Source organism: Hemicordylus capensis, chromosome 7 (assembly GCF_027244095.1).
Source record: "Hemicordylus capensis ecotype Gifberg chromosome 7, rHemCap1.1.pri, whole genome shotgun sequence".
Taxonomy (NCBI): domain Eukaryota; kingdom Metazoa; phylum Chordata; class Lepidosauria; order Squamata; family Cordylidae; genus Hemicordylus; species Hemicordylus capensis.
The window spans coordinates 19,397,231-19,418,158 of record NC_069663.1 but is presented as its reverse complement, the minus strand read 5'-3'; the positions used below and the strand labels follow the sequence as shown (position 1 = coordinate 19,418,158).

The 20,928-nt window shown below is 45.2% G+C and overlaps 1 protein-coding gene across 5 annotated transcripts in view; it reads right to left on the bottom strand.

Annotated features, from left to right (window-relative positions):
- Nucleotides 1-20,928, bottom strand: part of LOC128333117 (IgGFc-binding protein-like) — a 94,129-nt gene that overhangs the window by 34,918 nt on the left and 38,283 nt on the right. For 3 of the 5 annotated variants that reach the window (XM_053268209.1, XM_053268207.1, XM_053268206.1), the window contains 2 exons: nucleotides 3,863-4,069; nucleotides 787-840 (listed from right to left, as the gene is read on the bottom strand). The exons of 1 other annotated variant lie outside the window; for it this stretch is intronic. In XM_053268209.1, the coding sequence (XP_053124184.1) occupies nucleotides 787-838 (52 nt within the window). In that variant the 5' untranslated portion in view covers nucleotides 839-840; nucleotides 3,863-4,069. The remainder of the gene's footprint in view (nucleotides 1-786; nucleotides 841-3,862; nucleotides 4,070-20,928) is intronic. One more of the 5 variants, XM_053268210.1, reaches the window with a different exon arrangement.

Genomic DNA, 20,928 nt, shown 5'->3' with positions numbered 1-20,928 from the left:
AGGCACTAGCACCTGGGTTTTTATGGACCTCCTCAATGACATGATCTTAAGCTGCCCCCCACTGGCCTGGTTCACACAGTCATTTGAATCTAGGATTAATGTGAGTTACTGACATTAGCATGATTGTGTGAATCCATGCCAAGGCCAGAATCTCGGATTCATCTGGGGCCATAAACACTTATGTTGGTAACCCATATTAAACCTAGATTCAAATTATTGTGTGAACTAGGTCATTGTGTGGTCACATACCTGAATTCTTGGTCACCCATCAGATGTCCCTATCCCATTGTATTTGCAAGGCCAGGGCCATTATTCCTCCTCTTCACCACACCATCAGCCTGTGCACGGAACTGCAGGCAAGCTGCTCTCCATGCAAATACAAATGTCCATCAGCTTGTTTGGGTAGATGTTATAAGAACATAAGAACAGCCCTGCTGGATCAAGCCCAAGGCCTATCAGGTCCAGCATCCTGTTTCACACAGTGGCCCAGCAGATGCCTCTGAGATGCCCACAAGCAAGAGGTAAGGGCATGCCCTCTCTCCTGCTGTTGCTCCTCTGCAACTGGTATTGAGAGGCATCTTGCCTCTGAGGCCTATAGCCACCAGACTAGTAGCCATTGATAGACCTGTCCTCCATGAATTTGTCTAAGCCCCTTGTCTAAGCCATCCAAGCTAGTGGCCAGCACCACATCCCATGGCAGAGAATTCCATAGCTTAATTATAAGAACTGTCCTTCTCACAGTGTATTTATTTGCACATCCTGGACCACACCCAGTTTCCTACTTACCACCCAGCAGGGCCAGCCCTGCAGCAGTCAGAAGCAGCATTCTTGCCCCCATGGCTACAAAACAAAAGGAGAAGATGGGGACATGAGAAAGAGATATGGAGTTGGAGATTATTGGTCTACATCCATGGCAGTCCATTTTTTTGGTAAGTGTGTCACAATTACAAGTCCTAAAATTGAGACGGTGTGTCACTCTAGCATGTGCAACAGTCCACACAGGAACCTAGGAAGCTAGCTGTCTTATATAAAGTCAGCCTATTGGTTCATCTAGATCAGGGTTTCTTAACCTTGGGCCCCCAGATGTTGTTGGATTACAACTCTCAGAATCCCCAGACATGGCCTTTGTGGCTGGGGATTCTGGGAGTTGTACTCCAACAACATCTGGGGGCCCAAGGTTAAGAAACCCTGATGTAGATCACTATTGTCTACACTGACTCAAAGCAGCTCTCCAAGGTTGCAGGCTGGAGACGCTGCCAGCGATTGAACCTGGGACTTTCTACATGCAAAGCAGATGCTCTACCAGTGAGCTGTGGCACCACCCCACTCCCTTAAAACCTTGTTAGGAACATAGGAAGCTACCTTATACAGATCACTGGTCCATCTAGCTCAATACTATCTACACTGACTGGCAATGGCTCTCCAGGGTTTCAGGCAGGGGTCTTACCCAGCCCTACCTGGGATTGAACCTGGGATCTTCTGCATGCAAGGCAGATGCTCCACCACTGAGCTACAGCCTTCCAGGTAAAAAAGGACTGCCTTATACTGAGTCAGATCACTGGTCAATCTAGCTCAGTGTTGTCTATACCAGAGATTCTCAACACTGGGTCCCCAGATGTTATTGGACTTCAACTCCCATAATCCCCAGCCCCAGTGGCCTTTGGATGGGGATTATGGGAGTTGAAGTCCAATAACAACTGGGCACCCAGTGTTGAGAATCCCTGTCTACACTGCCTGGCAGTGGCTCGCTAAAGTTTCAAGTAGGAATCTCTCCCAACCCTCCCTGGAGATACCAGGGATTGAACCTGGGACCTTCTGCATGCAAGGCAGATGGTCAACCACTGTGTTATTGCCCCATCCCCATATGCAATCAATTTAGAAAGCAAATTTTGTAAAAAGTAGTAGTGCACAAACTAAAAGAAACTTTGTGGGTGGCAAGCATCTTCTTAAAAGAAGCATCTCTCTTGCATGAGGGGAATACTTCCTCTAAGATGGTGACCACTGAGACAAGTGCACATGTCATATAAAAATGTCTAAATCTAAATCTAAACATCTAAATCGAAAAAACAAAGAATACCTCTTTCTTCGGAAGTACTGCTTTTACTGCAAATGTATGCAGGTATAATTGATTAAGGCTCACCTCATTAATCAACTATGATTAATAGAGCAAAACATAGAAATCTAGATTCCATCACGCTTCCATGTTCATTTCACAGGTAGCCATAGGGGTTGAAGGAAGAAAAGATCACACTTACCTGCGGGGGAACACCTGACTATCTCAACACTCAAGCCAGCCAAGTTTATATAGCCAGGAATCCGCAACATATTAGCGTGTCATTAAAAGATAAATGAATGTAAGAGGTTGAGTCATCGTTTCCTGGAGGAGGGACAATCAGCAAGGATTTGGGCCAGTGCAAATTCAATTCTCCATATCCTGGAAGTGTGTTGAGCTGATTATATTTGGATTAGTTAATGAGCTGTTTGCCCACACATCAGGTTCAAGTGTGGTCAATGCAGTTGTGGGCTGAACGGGACTTTTCAGAGTTCTTGGTAAACATCTTCCTAACAGAATGAAAGGGACGCCCCTTCCACAGCCTCTTCTCAGAATATTTATTTGTAAGGAAGACCCACTTGGGTTACTTCTAGATCAGGGTCATAGAATCATAGCATTTGCAAGGGACCTTCAGGGTCTTCTAATCCAACCCTATTTGATGCGGGAAAACTACTATAGCATCCCTGACAACTGTCTGGCCTCTGTTTACAAGGCCAGACAGTTACAATTACAAGGAAAATCCGTTTCCTTGTAATTTCCTCTAGTGAAGAAGAACATAAGACAGAGCACTGTCCCACTCTTGAACAGATCTTACTGTTAGGGAATTCTTCCTAATGTCTAGACAAAATCCATTTCCTTGTAATTTCAACTCATTGGTTCTAGTCCTGCTCTCAGGAGCAAGAGAGAGCAAGTCCTCTTCTCCTTCAGATATTTGATGACACTAATATCATTTCACATCTATAGTCCGATAGATAGATAGATAGATAGATAGATAGATAGATAGATAGATAGATAGATAGAGAGAGGGAGAGGGAGAGAGAGGGGATATATCCTTGACGGGAGATGGGGGTTACGGGGCAGGAAGAGACACAGAAACTTACCCCATTGCTGGGGAGAGCCTGACTAGCCCATCGTGTGTCCCAACCACCATCTCAACTTGGGGGGAATGGTACCCCTGATGGGGGCATGTTGGGGCTGAACTGGCCCAGAGAGGGCTGCCTGTAAGTGTGGCCAGGACTGGGGCCTTGGATGATCTGTGGGGACTCTCATGGGATCTTGGGAAGATATCTTGTTCCAGCCCGAGGCTCCTGAGAGTTGCAGTGATTGACAAAAGCTATATAAAGAGAGACTGTCCAGTGATGAGAGGCCAGTTACCAACGCGAGCTCAGGCTGGCAAGAGCTCTGTGCATCAGTTAAAGAGCACGCATGGGAGGTTCTGGGAAAGAAACTAGCCTCTATATAAGTGGTGCTCTTTATAACCTCTGAGGCTGAACAGACCACAGACAAAAAGGGGACAGGAAAGGATCTGGTGGCTATGAGACTTGACAATCCTATATACATATATAGGATATAGTCCTTCAGATATTTAATGACACCTATCATATCCCCCTTAGTTTTCGCTTCTCCAAGCTAAACATCTCCAGCTCTTTTGACAATTCCTCATCAGACTCATTTTCCATACCCCTCACCATCTTTGCTGCCCTCCTCTGAACCTGTTCTAGTTTATCAACATCCTTCTTAAAATACAGGGCTCAGAATTGATTAAGGTTTAATTTGAAGTTGCTAGTCCTGTCGGTGGTCAAAGCTTACCTCCCTTTGTAAGAATTTCCAGGATGAGTCAGAATTTGGTTTTTCCCCTGCACCGCATTTTTGTTTTGGAATATGTGTAAGCCTTGAATGCTACAGCCTAGTTTGACAGATGTCTTCAGGAAGACCGCTCAGAGAAGTGGTGTTATTCCTCTCTTGGACACTGGATGGCAGCAGCCACAGCTTGTGTAGGTTGCAATTGCCAAGATACTGCATAAGATAAGACAGATTCAGCTTCATGTAGCTAGGCAATTAATTAGGCAGACTCAGAGGCAATTATATTTCCCGTTTTTGCATGCCAAGGGAAAAGCTATCCTAAGGGAAGGGTAGGAAACTCTATGTGTGAGAGTGGTGACCAATGTAATACAAGGCTTCTCACTATATGATCACTTTCATTTCATTTATTTGTCATAGCAGCAAGCCATAAGAACTAATATTACCATTTTGCATCTGTTGGAATTAACTCAGCTACTCCTATATTGGATAGTTGCAAAGCAGCCATATACCAGCAGGTTTCCAAGTATTAAATATGGTATCAGGCCTTGACTATATTGGAATCTCATCCTGGTGGCAGTAACTATATGTACCCTTGTGACTAAATGTGCTCAGATGCTACCTTAAGTTGGTACAGGACAGTAAACCTTTGCTGATAGTGGTCCTGAGCACAGAATTTGCTCATCCCAGATATTTTCTTTTGTTTCTTCTTCGTCTCAGGGGCGGCCTTTTCATGAGGCAAGGTAAGGTAGTTGCCTCAAGCCACAAGTTGTTGGAGCAACACGGTGACAAGATGCTACTGCTGCCCCTTTGGGGCTGAGCTGACCCTTCAGGCTGTGCAAGGAGCATGTGAAGAGAAGAGGAGGGTGCTGGCAATCCTCCCGCATCGCCTATACTGCTTTTAAAGTTTGCAAAGCTTGGTTTTGAAGAAGGGCTGGCTCCCACCAGGCATGGAGCAAGGCGGCATTTGGTGCCTTGCCTCATGTGCTGCAATACCTTGGGTCACTCCTCCTTGCTTGCCTTCAAATTGTGCTTTGACAGCCTTTCTGAAAGCAATTTCCTCCTTTAATGGTTCTTCCCCTTCCTCTCTGCCACTGAATTCTGTTTTAACTGATTGGTGAAATGGACTAAGCTCAAGACAAGGGCCACCTTCAGATGTAACCTGGACTCGCAGTTTCCACACCCTCCCCACTCCTTGTCCGGATTCGGATGTTTGGGAGACCTGCCTCTCTACAGTCAGCAAGACAGCCCGCATAGCCAATCAGGACAGCCCACATAGGACAACCCTCATAGCCAGTCAGGTTGGAGTGAGGAAGGAGCTTCATCCCTCAACTCTGGCTCCATGGGGCCGAAACTGTAGTGTCAGCATTTGGAAGTAATGCTGGCACCACAGAAATTGAGTTTGTGGTGCCCAAACTCCACTCTGAACTGAGCATTCAGACTGGAGTTCAGGGAGGGAAACCACCGCAAACTCCATTTCTCCAAATCTGGATGTATGGGTGAGGAAACCGGAGGTGAAGGGACCTCCGGTTTCCTGTTACATCTGAATTCAGCCAAAGCCCCTTGTCAGTTTCATGCTGGCAGAAGTCATAGGAACATAAGGAGATAGACAGCTGCCTTATACTGGGTCAGACCATTGTTCCATCTAGCTCAGTATAGTCTAGCCTGACTCGTAGCAGCTCTCCAGAATTTCAAGCGTCTTTTCCCATTCCTACCTGGAGATGCTGCCAGGGGCTGAATCTGGGACCTACTGCAGGCAAAACAGATGCTCTAACACTGAGCTACAGCCCCATCCCACCTGCAGCGTCAATGTCAGAAGATTGGCCCTGTGTCTGTGAGGATATATGCAGAACACTTGAAATTACTCAGTTTCAACTCTTTTAAGCTCAGCATTGGTGAAGGGGTCATCACAGGGTATCTGTAAGTAGTTGTGTCGCCGTAGCCATCAGTGACATCATGGTGTCTCAGATACTATACAGTAGGGATGACAAATATCCTGGCTGTGAGATAAGACTAGCAGTTCATGCATTGTGAGAGCCATTCTAGCAACCCCATGGACACATTTCACTACTACTACTACTACTGCTACTTTAATTTTTCTATAAAAATTACTATTTTAAAATTTGGGGGTTGGAGAAAAAATGAATAGAGTAGAATAGGACTTTTAAAAGAAATAACTGAAGACATATCTTTTTAGAAAGGCTTTCAGTATCTTATCCACTGCTTATATCTGGTAAGTTTCGTAGTGTTTGACTTTTTATTGATAACTTTTAATTTTCAATTTTTACAATCCATCATCTTAACTGTGGTTTTAGCCTGGTTTTTAAAAACTTTTAATAAATTTTATTATTTTTTCATTCTATATTGTGTCTATTTTATTAATGTTGTAAGCCGCTCCAAGCAGAGGTATACTGGAGGGGTGGTGCATAAATATTAATAATTAATAATAATAATAATAATAAAATAACTTTATAGATAAATCAAATGCCCATCAAATGAGTTTGGAGAAAAATGAGGAACTTCCTTAAACCCCCATCTAGACCACCCATCTTTGTTTCCTCATCAATATGGCCTTCCTCATTCCACCTTCAACACCCACACCTTTCCTTTGCCACCCAACACCACCACACCTCTTAGTCTAACATTTCTCAGAACCAAAAAGTTTGCTGAGCTGTCATGTCAATATTTGTCGCCTGGTTTCACATGGGATGGGAAGGAATCCTACAAATCATGGGGCCTTAATCCCCTGTTTACTTAAGCCATGTACAGCAAGAAGATTAAGGGTTCTGCCATCACTTATCTACAACTCACTTACACACAACACTCAAGCCCCTTTCCAATCATTGTGACAGTTTCAATTCTAGAAGACACCTGCCTGCTGAATCCTGGCTGCTCAACTTTGGCCCTCCTGCAGATGTTGGCCTACAATTCCCGCAATCCCTGGTTATTGGCCACTGTGGCTGGAGAGTATAGGAATTGTAGTCCAAAATCAACTGGAGGGCCTAAGTTGAGCAGGCCTGATATAGACAACTTTCTGCTTCCAAGGGAGATCAGCCTCCAAAAGCTGGAACAAGGCCCTTTATTTGCAGTGGCCATCATAACCTTTTGCTCATAAACTCTGCACTACAGTCAGAAGGGACAGGTTCAAGTCGCCGGATGGTGTGCCCTGTTCAAATACATTCCTTCTTGCCTAAGCTTTGAGACAAACATTCTGAGCCCTGCCTTCCTTCCACTTGAACCCTTTCCAGTACAGCAAGTCACAGAGATGGCAAACAAGACAAAATGCTTCATTTAACATTGATTAAAGATACCTACCAAAGATTTGGGACTGGCTGACGTCCCAGCCATCAATACGCAGCTGCCAAAGAGCTGGCTTCAGGAAATCTAACCCAAGGAGACCCAGACAAAAATGTTGCTGGAAATCATATGATTTCTGCCCAGAGAATTGTGGTGAAAATATAGCGCCCAACCGCTCATTTCATACTTCAGTCTACTCAAGAATGTGTTGCATTAAAAACAGTTGCTGGCATCCAGACTGACCAAGAGCTGGTGCAACAGGAGAAGCACTGGGGCTTCTAAAAGTTCAACTGACTCAGTGCCAGGGGTGTACCGTCCATTAGGCACGGGGAGACAGTTGTCTCCAATAGGGATGTGCAAAACGTTTCAGGCACAGAACAATCTGTGCCCGAAATAGCGAATTTCGGGTGATTCGGGGCCGAACCGAATCACCCACGAAAAGGTCCGAGAAATTTCGGGCACGAGCCGAATCACCCGAATTTCGGGCCCGAAAATTCGGGTGATTCGGACCTCCATTTTTTTGCCTTCTTTCCCCCCCTCCGTTTTGAGCTATGACATCTATTTGAATTTCCCGCCTTTTTGCATCCCATTGACTTCAATGCAAAAAGGTTGGATGTGACGTCTGCTTGAATTTCGGGTGCCAGGGGCAAAATAGTGGGGTGGGGTGGTAGTGCCTAATGGGTGGAGGTTACCACCCCAATTTCAGAGGGATTGGGCAAAGGGCTGATTTTTGGTGAATTTCTGAAGTTTTAGTGCCTTTGGGGCAGATAGGGGCATAACGTGGGATCTGTGCCAAAAGGATGGGGCGGGGTGGTAATGTCTAATGGGTGGAGGCTACCACCCCAATTGCAGAGTGATTGGGCAGAGGGCTGATTTTTGGTGAATTTCTAAAGTTTACGCATCTTCAAGGTTTTCCCCGTGAAGGGTGTATTGCTTCACGTCAGGGGGAAAGGGGTGTCCTAGAGTGTGGTGGGGTTGGTGGTAGTGCCGGGTTGGGGCAAGGAAGCTACCTGAATTTTTTCAAAGGATTTGGGCAGAGGGCTGATTTTTGGTTAATTGTTGACGTTTTCACGTCTTTAAGGTTTTTCCTCATAATAAGTTATAATGGAGCTTTCATCAGCCCCATAAGTGCACTTAGGGGGTGCTGGGGTGGCCCAGAGCGAGTGGTGGTGTAGTGCACATAGGGTGCCAACCACGCCCATGGGTTTCTAACCCATGGGGTACCGGGTTCTATTGTTTCTGAGGTTTTCTGAGTGTGGATTCTATGATAGCAAATGAGATTTTCAATGAGACACCATGAATCCACTCTAATTTGCTATCATAGAATCCACACTCAGAAAACCTCTGAAACAACAGAACCCTGTACCCCATGGGTTAGAAACCCATGGGGGTGGTTGGCACCCTATTTCCCTTCTGGGGAAATAAGCTTTCCAGCCAGCAAACGCTGGCTGGAAATGAGATCAGGAGGGCTGGGGCAGCCCCTCTGGCAATCAGGCAATGCCCCCTTTGTGCGTGATGTCACACGCAAGAGGTGCTTTGGTGCCTGGGTTCTTTGAACCTGTTCACTCAATGGTGACTCCATCCTGGTTGCCTATCCCTAACATAGATGCAATTTACAGGTCTGCAAATCTGCCTCCCTATCCATGTGAGCCAGCAGGGATTTTTTTCCCCAGTGAGCAGTGGGATTTAGTATTACCCTCTGTGTGCAAGAGGCAGATTTCTAGATGCACCCTTTTCCTCATAGCCATTAAGCACCAATGTCAGTTTAGACATGCAAAGCACTCATTCTGCAAGTGCAAGAACCTTAACATACACATTAGGAAGACAAGAGTTCAGAGCCTAAATGTCCAGAGTGGTCTCATTTCCAATGTAACAAACAGAGTCGCCAACCAGTATTCCCTGTAACGGGGATTCCTATACGTTGTTGAGTACAAATCCCATAATCCCCAGCCAAAAGCCACAGCAGCTAGGGATGCTGGGAGTTGTAGTCAATAACATCTGGAAGTCCCTGTTACACTGTTCCCAACCATCCAGGGCTAACCTGGAGACTCCAGGAATCAGTATCTCTGTCCAGGTGACTCTTGAAAGCAATCCAGAAGAATTTAATGACTTGATATTATGACAACTACTTGGGTGTGTGTGTGTGGGTGGGTCAGAAATTGCTTCAGTCAATGTTGGCACCCCTAACAGAAACAAAGCATAACCGCAACTCCTTCTTTGGAAAAAGTGTTCCAACAAAAATACATTTAATTTATTCAGAGGGGAATGGACTAAGAGAGGGGATTACTCTTGGACTATCAATGTTAGCTGGACTTCAATATCTCACTTTTATATCTGATAGTTCCTTTTATTCTCCGTTTGTGGCCCATGTCCAAAGCTATCACTGGGAAATTTACACTGCTTGTAATCACTGTGTAAGTTTACTTTACTAGAGGACAGCGTCAAATAGAAACCCCTGTGTTGGCTGAAGGTGTTAGATAAACAAACCACCTGTGTCTGACGACGCACGGATGAGATGATTCCCACTGGAGCTTGGAATGACATCGCAAGTCTCATAGACTTTCAGGCCTAGGGTGCTTACACCCCTCTTCAAGATTTTCATTCAGGTTTCCCTGCAGAAATCACATCCTACATCTAGAAATAAAACTCATTAGTCTAGGACATGGTAAGGCTCTACACATGGTCCGTGTGTAGAGCCAAAAGAGGGTTTGTGAGGAGAGTGTGTTTGGCTGCCAATATGATTACCGGCTCCGTCACAGAGCCGGTTGAGGCAGCGGGGTTCGGGGGCCTCTTGGCCCCCAGATGTCCCATTAGGCACTGTGTGAGTGTGTGATGCTTTTTGGGGAGCCACCCAACGCCAGGAGGCTACTCATGAGTCAGTGAGGCGTGGAGCGCTGCCGCAATGAGACACGCTCAGGGAACCTCCTTTTCAGGTGTGAAACCCAGGTTTAGCGGCGGGCTCCGTAAGCGGGCTTGCCGCCAAGTCGCTCCCAGTGCCACAGAGCTCCCATGATCGGGAGAAATCAAGCTGAGCTTCTCTAGTCTGATTTTTGCCGATCGTGGGAATAGCCTCAGTACTGACCATAGATGACTGTGATAGAAGGTGAGTTACCATCGAGGAATATATTGTTTTTAATTCACCATTTAAATAAGGCACTGGAGAAACATGAAGAGATATTGCAGGGTCCCAGAGATAGATAATCTGAGTTATAAGTATGGACCTGCAAGGAAATGCTGGAATTTATCCCTGGTGTGTATGTGTGGCCTGAGCATGATGAAAGCTTTAGGCACCTTGCCCCTTCAGAAGTAGAAGGGGTTGTGACTATCTTGAGGGAGTAGTCATCAAGCTGAGAAATTTCCCACTCTTCTTGTTCAAGCCCTCTTTCCCCCCATTCCTCACCTGGTTGCCTGTTAATTACTCTTTGAGCCCATAAACATTCTGTTCCATTGAATTACATTGGGACAGTTTGGGGAGAAAGGTTGTCCCCCTTAGGTTTTCTTGTTTGGACTTTTGCCCAGGAGTCTCCAAGAATCAGCATCAAAACCCAGGAGTCTATTGAAATTAACTCTGGTGATTTTAATAGCCTGATGATTTATAAAATGGGCAAGAGGATCCCTCACAGGGATTGCCTTTGTCCCACCTTCCCCCTGATTTTGAGGGTGCAGACCCTGAAGAGCAGGATAGTTAAATAGCCCAGTTAAAGAGGTAGCTCGCTGGCCATTTAACTTGGTCCAACAGGAATGTTGGAGTTCAGGCACGATAGTGGGAAGCTTAGTCAGAAGTTTTGACTGTCAGGGATCCCTGCTGCCATGTCTGGACTAATTCAGATAATGCCCAACAGAGAGTGTATTGGGTCCGACAGGCCTATCAGACTGACATGCTTGTGCAGCCCTACAAGTTACCTAGGTAACAAAAGACTCAGGTCTACATTTCTGAGCCCTACGAGACCATGATGATGACAATATGGCATCCAGGTTACTTAGGTTACGTAGGACCCGGGCCTACATTTCTGAGTCAAATAAGACCATGGTGATAGTAAAGTGCGCTAAAAATCCCAGCTCAACGATATTCAGTCCCAGTTACATTTTTTTGCCATGTTGGTTCACTTTGTCTGCAGCACATTCACTTTTCTGCTGTCTGCTCCCCACCTACCTTCAACACCCATTTCTATGCCCATTGTTGTTTGCAAATGTCCGCCCAAATCGTTGGGCACTTTGGGTTTTCCCTTGGGTTAGCAGGATTTGCTTGTCTGTCAGCCTTCCACATCACCTTTATTAGCATGTTGTAATAAAGATTAGCATCTTTATTACAATAGCTGAACTATTGAATGCTTACTAGATACATAGCACAGCACAACTGAGCACATCTCCTTAGATAAGTAAAGAGAGGTGGGGTGGGAATGCCAACCAGACACTGAGATCTGCCCATTGGTGATGGCCATGCTGTCCAGTTCATGAGATTCCCACCCTTTGGGGCTCACTAAAGATTTAATGCAACTTTTGCAGTACTCAAGCTGATATATTGAGCACAGCGTTGCCACTGCTTTTGCAGCCAGGATGAGGCCATGGGCAGCCTAACCTGCAATTAGCTGTAAGAGGCAAACCAATGCATGCTTACTCAGAAGGATGGCCCACTAGTTTCAATGGGATTTTCTCCCTCGTAAGTGGGTTTAGGTTTGCAGCTTTAGAGTCTCTTGTATCCAAACCACAAATGCTCTCATCTATCTGGGGAGCAGAAGTGTTGACAATTTCAAGAACATGAGGGTCCGGGTGGGGGCATATACTCCAACTGTCTCTCTTTAACAGGACAGTCCCTGTCATTGGATCTTCTCCCTGATGAACCTCTGTCTCTAGCATGGATTGATTTCCCCCTCAAGAACCTCTAGGCCTAACAGCTGACAGCTTCCAGCACCCCTTCCCCAGCTTGCTGAGTCCACCAGTCATAATGCTGCCCTGCTTTTCAGTCTGAATGTCCAATTCTTGAGAAATCTCACTGACTAAAAAAAATTGACTTCTCTGTTGCCCCTTCTCAAAGCATTGTGACCCTAGGCCAGGGACTCTGGGGCCCACTGGGAAATCCATCTCTGGTATTTGTGTTTGCCTTCTGAAGATGTCTTATTAAAATGTGGGTTGCTAGATCGACCATACTTTAGGTTTCAGCCCCCTCCCCTCGTCTATAGAGGTTAAATATTAGAGATGTGCATGAAGTGATTTTTTTTAATTTGTTTTGAATCAAAACAAATTCTGAAAATGCATTTCAAATTCGAATCACATTCCAATGTGGTCCAAACATCCAATTTGAATTCAAATCTAATTTGAATCAATTTGGCCCTGTTTTTGTGCCTTTTTAAAAACCAATCAGGGGGGCTGAATGGGTTTTTTTAAGGTGCAAAACAGCTCTTGAATCAAATTTGGATCGAATTTCATAAATTGTTTCAGATTCAAATCAAATTGTCCTTTTAAGGGGTGATTCTATTCGAATTCGAATCTCTTCAATCACCCAGATTCAAGTTGAATCCAAACTTGAATCAATTTGCACATCGCTATTAAATATCTGAGGTTGAGGTGGATGCATCTACAAGCATGATCTAAAATTGCCCAGACACTCACTGTGAGTTCCCCATGGCCACCATCATTACCCATTGTTGAGGATCTACTCCACATTCGCTGCAAATTGTATTACTGAATTAGCAAAACAGGTGCATATTGTTTTTCAACATGCTTTGCAGAGCAAAAAGAAAGAGGAGATGGTTTCTTATCCCATAGAGACTTACAAGCTAAAAACAGAGGGGAGACACCAGCAACAGCTAGTGAAGGGACACTGGGATGTTGGGATGAACAGGATAATGATATGCTAGAAAAACACAATTGCTCTACACTCCAACATATTGCTATCATCTTGTTAATCCAGGAGTTCTCAAACTTGGGTCCCCACACCAGGAGCTTTTATAAACAGCAACAGGCTGGTTGGGGGAGGAGTTCATACAAGGGAACCATTTACAATGATGTCAGGACAGTGACAGAAGGTGCCAAAGGCATTATTCAGTTTTGCTCCTGACAGTTTGCAGTTACTGCAAATTATATGCATCCTTTAAAAGTAGCACTTTGGTGCAGTTAATTTGATTCATAATTCAACATCCCAAAATATCCCTTCTCTTTATTCCTGCAATGAAGAAGCGCTAACAAATTTTGCTGACTTTATAGTAGTCCAATGGTGCTCCCTGCTGGTGCTATTGTGAATTGATGCTCCTGATACTTTCCTCCCCCCGCAGCCACCCCATATTAGCCAACAAAATTCAGATTAAGGTTGCATATTTGCCTGGAGGAAAGTCCCATAGAATGCAGGGGACGTTACTTATGAGTAAACATGCAAAGGATTGGGCTGCCAACTTTGTGTGGCAGTTAGTTCCCCATTGTTTATACTCATTGTCTGAAAAGAAACTAGAACTGGTGAGGTCAGCGTGGTCCCTCCTGGCTGCAATTAGCTGTGGCTCCCGTTATTATCTATTCTCATGATGTTCTGGCTCAGTCTGAGGTCCCCGAGCTCCTTTGCTCACAATAATTGCACCTTCAAGGAGCTGCCACCCAGATCACAAGCCGGGTGGCCTTTGTTCTCCGTGGAATATGTTACTCATAAGTGCTTCAAGGCCTTTCTTTAAAAAGAGCCTGCTAATCTTGTCACACAAAAGCACTGGACAGGATTTCCAATTATCATTTGGAAGGTCTCCAGGAAGCATCTTACTGAGGTAGCTCTATCTGTTCTTTAGGCAGGATGTTGTCTCTCTTCCCCTTAATAAGGTGGTCCCCTTCTGTCCTGAAGGAGGTTGTGTGCTTTTAACAGCAGAATGACAGCAGAATATTTAACAATATCCTTTCCTAATATCCTTAACAATATCGTTACTATCCTTTACAATGTCCTTTCCTAATCTCTAGAATAGAGATGCAATAGTGGAAAAAGCTCAACCTCTGAACTTCTGCCTGTCATAAAGCTTTTACAGGTGCAGAGCACCTTTTGGGGGGAAAGGGGGGCATCCTTCATAATCTAGAATCGTATTTATTTATAATCTCTGTATCCCCGCCCCCAAATCTTTCCTCTAGGGAGGCCTCAAGACAAACACAACCCCTTCTGCTTCTGAGGCTGAAAGGTATCTAAAACATCCACCATGCTCACACATAGGCTCAGGTAACACATGCACACCTGGGATATACTGCAAACATTTTCTTGTGGGTTCATACCTGTGTATTCAGATTTGCAGATACTGAGGATGTTACAAAAACAATACACACAAGAGAACCCATAATTGGTCTGAGCAGTGTGGCATCACGGAACCACTGGTCAGAAGCATCTATAGATTTAATTCTCTTAAATGTACCCGCTAATCCTATGTGTGGCAGCTCTCATGAGAGTTCGTGAGCAGCTGCCGGACTAGCGACAGGGATGGGGGAGAAAATAGGGATGGCGGCCACTGGGAGGAAGAGGCGGCGGCGGTGGGCTGGCCTGGCCACCGAGAGCAGGAAGAGGCCACCACCAGGAGCAGGAGGCAGCGGCCACCATCAGGAACAGAAGGCAGTGGCCACCACTGGGAGCAGGAGGTGGCGGTGGCCCGGCTTGGCCGACGGGAGCAGGAGGCAGCATCCCAGCTGGCAGGAGGAGGTGGCCACTGCCAAGAGTTCACGGGAGGGCAGGAGGAGGTGGCAGGCTGGCTTTCCAGCCGGCCTGCCAGCCATAAAGTATGGGGGGCAAAGGGGGGAGGAGAAGACAAGAGGGATTGCCAGTTGGCCAGAAAGCTGGCAAGGCCTGGGTGGGGGGAGGCAGCCACGGTGCCAGCCTGAGTTTTGATTGATTGATTGATTGAGTGCTGTCAATTTGGTGTCCGAAGCATAACAGGGAGTTATAGTAATATGGGGAGCTGGTTGCTGAAGCTAAATTGTAGATTGTGCTTGAAGTTGTTTATGCAAGTTTACTCGCCTGTTTAGCAGGGTAGACAACCTTTAGCACTCCAGTTGTTGATAAACTATGACTCCCATCATCCCCAGCCACAATACACTGTGGACAGGAACAGAAGACGCTGTCTTATACTGAGTCAGACCATTTGTCCATCTAGCTTAGTAGTGTCTATACCTGGGATGTCAAACTGCTGGCCCGTGGGCCAGATCAAGCCTGCTGAACTCAACTGACCAGCCCATGTGAAGACAGCCGTCTCAGGACAAGCTGTCCCTGCTACCGCCTTTAGCCCACCACCACACCAAAGAGATATCACATCTAATTTCAGTGGCAGGATTGTGAATGCAAAATTTGATATCTGGAGGGCATCGGGAAGTATGATGTTTATTTATTTATTTTATTGTTCCATTTTTATACTGCCTTTCATAAAACATCCCAAGGCGGTTTACAAAAATTAAAATATAACAACATACTATAAAAATAATTTAAAACCTTAAAATCAGTTGAACAATAAAGATCATAACACACCAAAAAAACAACCACAATTTTTTTAAAATGGCAACAGAAGCAGGAGAGCTGAGAGGCCTAGCAAACCGTAAGGGGTAAAAACCTGAAGAAATAAAAAAGTCTTTAGTTGTTTTTTAAAAGCAGCCACAGATGGCAAAGAGCGGACGTGAATGAGAGCATTTCAGAGACTTATTCTGAAGAAACATTCAGAATTTCTTCAAAACACTACCCAAAAAAAGTATTTAAATTTTCCGTGAGCATATTCTGGTGTAAAGGTAGTGCATTCAGCTAATCAAGTGGCAGGGAGGGAGGGAGAGGGAGGAAGAAAGAAAGAGAGTGATGTAGAATCCGGAGGAGAGAGCTGTGGTATGCAAGGACATGGAGTGGAATGAGGAATAATAATAGTTTAATGAAATAGATATTATGTACTGAGAGGCAAGTGCAGTCTGCTGTTTGTTAGCCCTGCCTCTACCCCAGGGCTGGAATGCAAGTAACTAAATCCCCATTCAAAAGCTGGCCTGGATCAAGGAATGGATTAACCAAAAACACAACATCCCGCCTTTCCCCCCAAATTAAAAAAATAGTCCCATCAAAATAGTAACAAAATTCAGAACACAAAACTATACACATAAAACAAGAACACCACAAGTGAGAGAAAGGAAGAGGAGGAAGAGGAAGACAGAAGATGGTGTGAGGAGGGCACGAGGTGACAGAAGGTGGTGTGAGACTATGTGCCTCAGGGGGTCGGGATCAAATCCAGCCCACCACCCTATTGGGTTTGACAGCCCTGGTCTACACTGACCGGCAGTAACTTTTAATGGTTTCAGGCAGAAATCTTTCCCAATCCTAACTAGAGATGCCAGAGATTGAACCTAAGAGCTTCTGCATGCAAAACTACAGCCACATCCCCATATCTATATGGGGTGTCCAGATCTTGTAAAATTTTATGGAGTCAATTAATGTGAGTACATTACATCAGCCTTCTAAACAGTGTTGTGTTTAGTGAACTAAAAGGGGGCTGCAGCAGGAGGCCAAAGTATCTCTTGAACTTCCTCCAACGTATACCTCGTTTATTTCTCTGGTGATCGCAGACCCAATCAGCTGATGCATAACCACCATTTTTTTCTCAATCAAAACTTATCTCCTGGAAACGTGAAATTGTCTTGTAGCCAATGTTATGATGTCACTGAAGGCAAATAAAGCTAATGCAGATTAAGGGAACTGGAACTGCCCATGGAATTAGCTTCATTTGCCCTCAGTGATGTCATCTTATAGGGGTGAAGTTGTTCCTGAAATGAATCCTCCCTGTTTGGCTCAGCCCTATCTTTAATGAACTCATCAAACTGATTAAAAATGGTTCAAGAACAGCAGTAAATACTCCTTTTTTGAAGAAGGAAGTGTCCTACTTGCTCGAACTTAATTTTGGGTCACAGCAGGAGTGAAAGGGTTAAGATTGTTCTTGGGAACAGATGGAGAGAGCCATAGCTCTCTTAATTCTAAAAATGCAAGGAAGAAAGCATTTATCATCATTACCATCCCATGGTTTTAAAGGTGGATTGGAGGTGGGAGATGGTTGTAGTGTTGCTCGTATAAATTTGTCCTATCATTGCCAGTTCTGCAGAGCAAGGATTGTCTTGGCCAAGGGATAGGAGGTTGACTCAGACACCTTTGTTTGCCTGATTCTGATTGATTCCCTGAGCCTTTATAGTTTGGGTCAAAGCAAGATCATGACATTGCCTGCCTGATTATGCCTTTTCTTCCCTTAATTGCTGAACAAATCCAAAGCAGAGACATGGTCATTGTGGAGTCACTACATGGAGATTTATGGGTCTGATTGATCTCACTCTCAGCAGCAAAGAGCTGGGGTAGAACTGAATGCACGACACCCCTGAGAAGTGGCGAATCTGCCCTTAAATGTATCAGGTGGGAGCGAAATGAGGGGACATGAGGGGACATGGTGGGAGCGAAATGAGGGCATGGCCCCCCAGAGGAAGACTTTTCTTTCCAAATACTTGCTGAAAATAGGATGAGTCAAATAGTAGGAACATAGGACGCTGCCTTCTACTGAGTCAGACCATTGGTCCATCTAGCTCAGTATTGTCTACACAGACTGGCAGCAGCTTCTCCAAGGTTGCAGGCAGGAGTCTCTCTCAGCTCTGTCTTGGAGATGCTGCTAGGGAGAGAATGTGGAACCTTCTGCATACAAGATGCTCTTCCCAGAGCAACTCTATCCCCTAAGGGGAATATCTTACAGTGCTCACACATGTAGTGTGAGCACTACACATTCAAATGCAAACCAGAGTGGACCCAGCTTAGCAAAGAGGACAAGTCATGCTTGCTACCACAAGACCAGAACTCCTCCCATAACAGAGAAAGCCTGAATGGTAATAATGTAAGGGACTCACAAGTCTGTCAGAGGAGGTGAGGCACCATCACTGGGGGGAAAAGATCAGCACAAACCAATGAGCCCTATTTAGATAATATTCGTACTTGTGTTCAGATGTCTGAATGCTCAGACATGTTTTTGTGTGAATGACCGTACCTGCGTTCATTTTAAAAGTGAACCTGGGTACAAGCCCCTTTATATGCATGATACAGATAGGAGGTGTACTGCTGTACCTGTAGTCGACATAACACGTGAATAATGTTGCCTGTGTACAGACTGAATGCAGATTGTACAAGTGTTGACATAACATGTGAGTAAGGCCTAAGTCTTGGTACAAACTAAGCCTTAGAGTAAGGCCTAAGTCTTGGTACAAACTAAGCCTTAGTCTAAATACAGGCTGGTGTTGTAGGCAAATGTGGACTCCTGGGTGAAGAGCCTGGTAGGGGCACAAAACATGTGCTGGGCCTTTTAAAAAAAACTTTTTTATTTGTTCTTTTTTTCTAGGGAAAAATAATACCCCAAGCAGACGTGAGTGCCCTGGATCTTGAAAGATGAGAAAACCCACAAATTACATCAATTGCCAGTACAGTACTATCTTAGCATGTCTGAAAGAAAGATCCCACCTCCATCAAGCATCAATATGCAAGGGATTCTGGCTTCCATTCAGAAAGTTGCAAGAAGAAGAATGCTAAATGGTCTCATGAAGGGAGTGTCCCTTACCTCATTGGCTGCTGCCCTGATCACAAAGACTAGAAAACCCAGAATTTGAGATCAGAAGCCCAGCCGGGAACCAGGAATGAGGTAATGCAAGACTGGAAAGACCAAGTCAGTCAAGGTAGGAGAGAACAGATGTTATTACTAGAGGGAGACTAAGGCCATATTCTCAATAGCTTATGAATTACAGTTTCCCCATAATAGCTGCCTGTGGCCCAGTCCATCATGAGGTAACACAAAAGAAGGGTGCTCATCTGTCAGAGTTTTACACCACATGGGTGGTGGAGGAGATTGAAGGGTCTGGTAGTAAAAGATCTAGACTGCTAGTGAGATGGACAACATCCTGGCCCTATCTCAGTTGGTTTGTCTTTTGTGATGTTATATTTTTAAATTTTGCTCCGGTTCTTAGGCCAGTTAATAACATGGCACCTGTAGGGAAAGGTACAGTTGAGCAATACTTACTATCAAGCTACATCTGCTTAGGGTGAATCATGATACTAGGTGGTCAAGAAGAGCAACCAAACTCAGTGTTATGTGCATTCATCATCTTGTTCCATTCATCCTCTTTCCCACTGCTGTCCTCCAGGTAATGGGACACTACAGCAGCTTCATCTGTGGGAGTAGGGAGGCAGAGTTGTGATAGCCTATCATGAGTCTATCCCCTTATCATATTCAGCAGTCCTTGGGTGTCTGCTGTTGAAGATGGGTGTTCAAGACAGGATGGAGACTTGCCCAGTTCAGGCATACAAGTTAACAGGAGTTAAGCATGGTCGAGGTTTCAGTTCTCAACTCCAAACCATGGCCAGCCAAACTCCAGTTGAAGGAGAGGGGAACCCCTCTTTGCTGTCCAGCCAGTGAGGCACAACCCCACTGCCTCTATTATTGGAGTTTGGAATAGGCACGAAACTGCAGTTACAGCTCAGTCAGCATTTCGGTGTATTGCTTTGGCACCAAAACCTCAGTTGGCAGCAAAAACTTAAAGATAACCAAAGATTCAACTGCAATTTGGCAAGGCAAACCAGAGTTAGCTTTTGGCCCGCAACTATAGTTTTGCATGTTTGGGCATACTGCAGTTACAACCTCGGCCAGCTATAACTGTGGTTGTCCTGTACATCTGAACTCAGCCATTCTGTTTATGTACTGCCTGCCCTGCTGCCCAACAGCCACTCTGCCTGGGTTGACGAAGGTGATTGCTAGTGTGGCATTGGAGTCGCCTAGACTTTAGGCCTTGGTGGACTTCAGTGTCCATGCCAACTGCTGGGGTGGCCCAGGATTTTATGGCTGTCACATCCATGGGCCTGTCTCAATGTATGTCTGGTCCCACCTATAGGAACACACATGCTTGGACTGGTGTTTGCTGTTGGGATAGGAGAAGATAAACTGAAAATGGAGGCACACTGCCCCCCACCGACCATTTTAAAGCACAGTACTGGTGGGGAAAACACAGTGGGGGGGAGGTAAAAGCAACCTCCCCAGTCTGTAAAGCTACACACACACCCCACATTCTAACCAGCAGTTGACATTTCCATGCACATCCCTACTGTACATTTCATTACTATCCCCAATTGGAGAAGCTGTGGACGTTCTGAAGCAGGGGTAGGCAGACTTGAGGCTTCTGGAAGCTACGTCCCTCTCACTTCACCAAGAGTCTTGGGACCTAGCAGCATGATATAGTGGTTTGCAGAGGAGATACAGTCACAAAATGGCAGCTTGGACAGGAAGAACCAGTCACAAAATGGCAGCTTGTACAAACATTTACCTCAACAGAATAAGGGATTTTAACAGTGAAACCCCTAGATTTCAAGAGAATTTTGCTGCGGGTTATAAGAGAGCAAAAGGGGCTGCTTTGTAGGAGAAGAAACTGGAGATGAATCAATGGAAGAGAATACAAAAGCAATCCTGAGCACCTGAAGAGGGTGCAGCCCCTGAAGCGTGGTGGCCCAAGATCTTTGAACCCGTTTGGGCAATGGTGGCTCTGCCTGTGGGTGGTGACTGTGACTCATGGAACTTTCACCCAGCCTCAGTCAATACATCAACTGTGTCTGTTCTTAGTTTAGATTGACCTGTCACAATGGCCCACAACCTTGCCACTTCTTGGTTGCCCTATTCTTCTCCATGCAGAGGAACTAGTGGAGAGACCAGTATACTGCTGTATGCAGTTTACTCATAGATTCTGATAAGCTTTTCTTTTTCTCCTTTTCTTTCCAGACAGGATGACCAAAATGT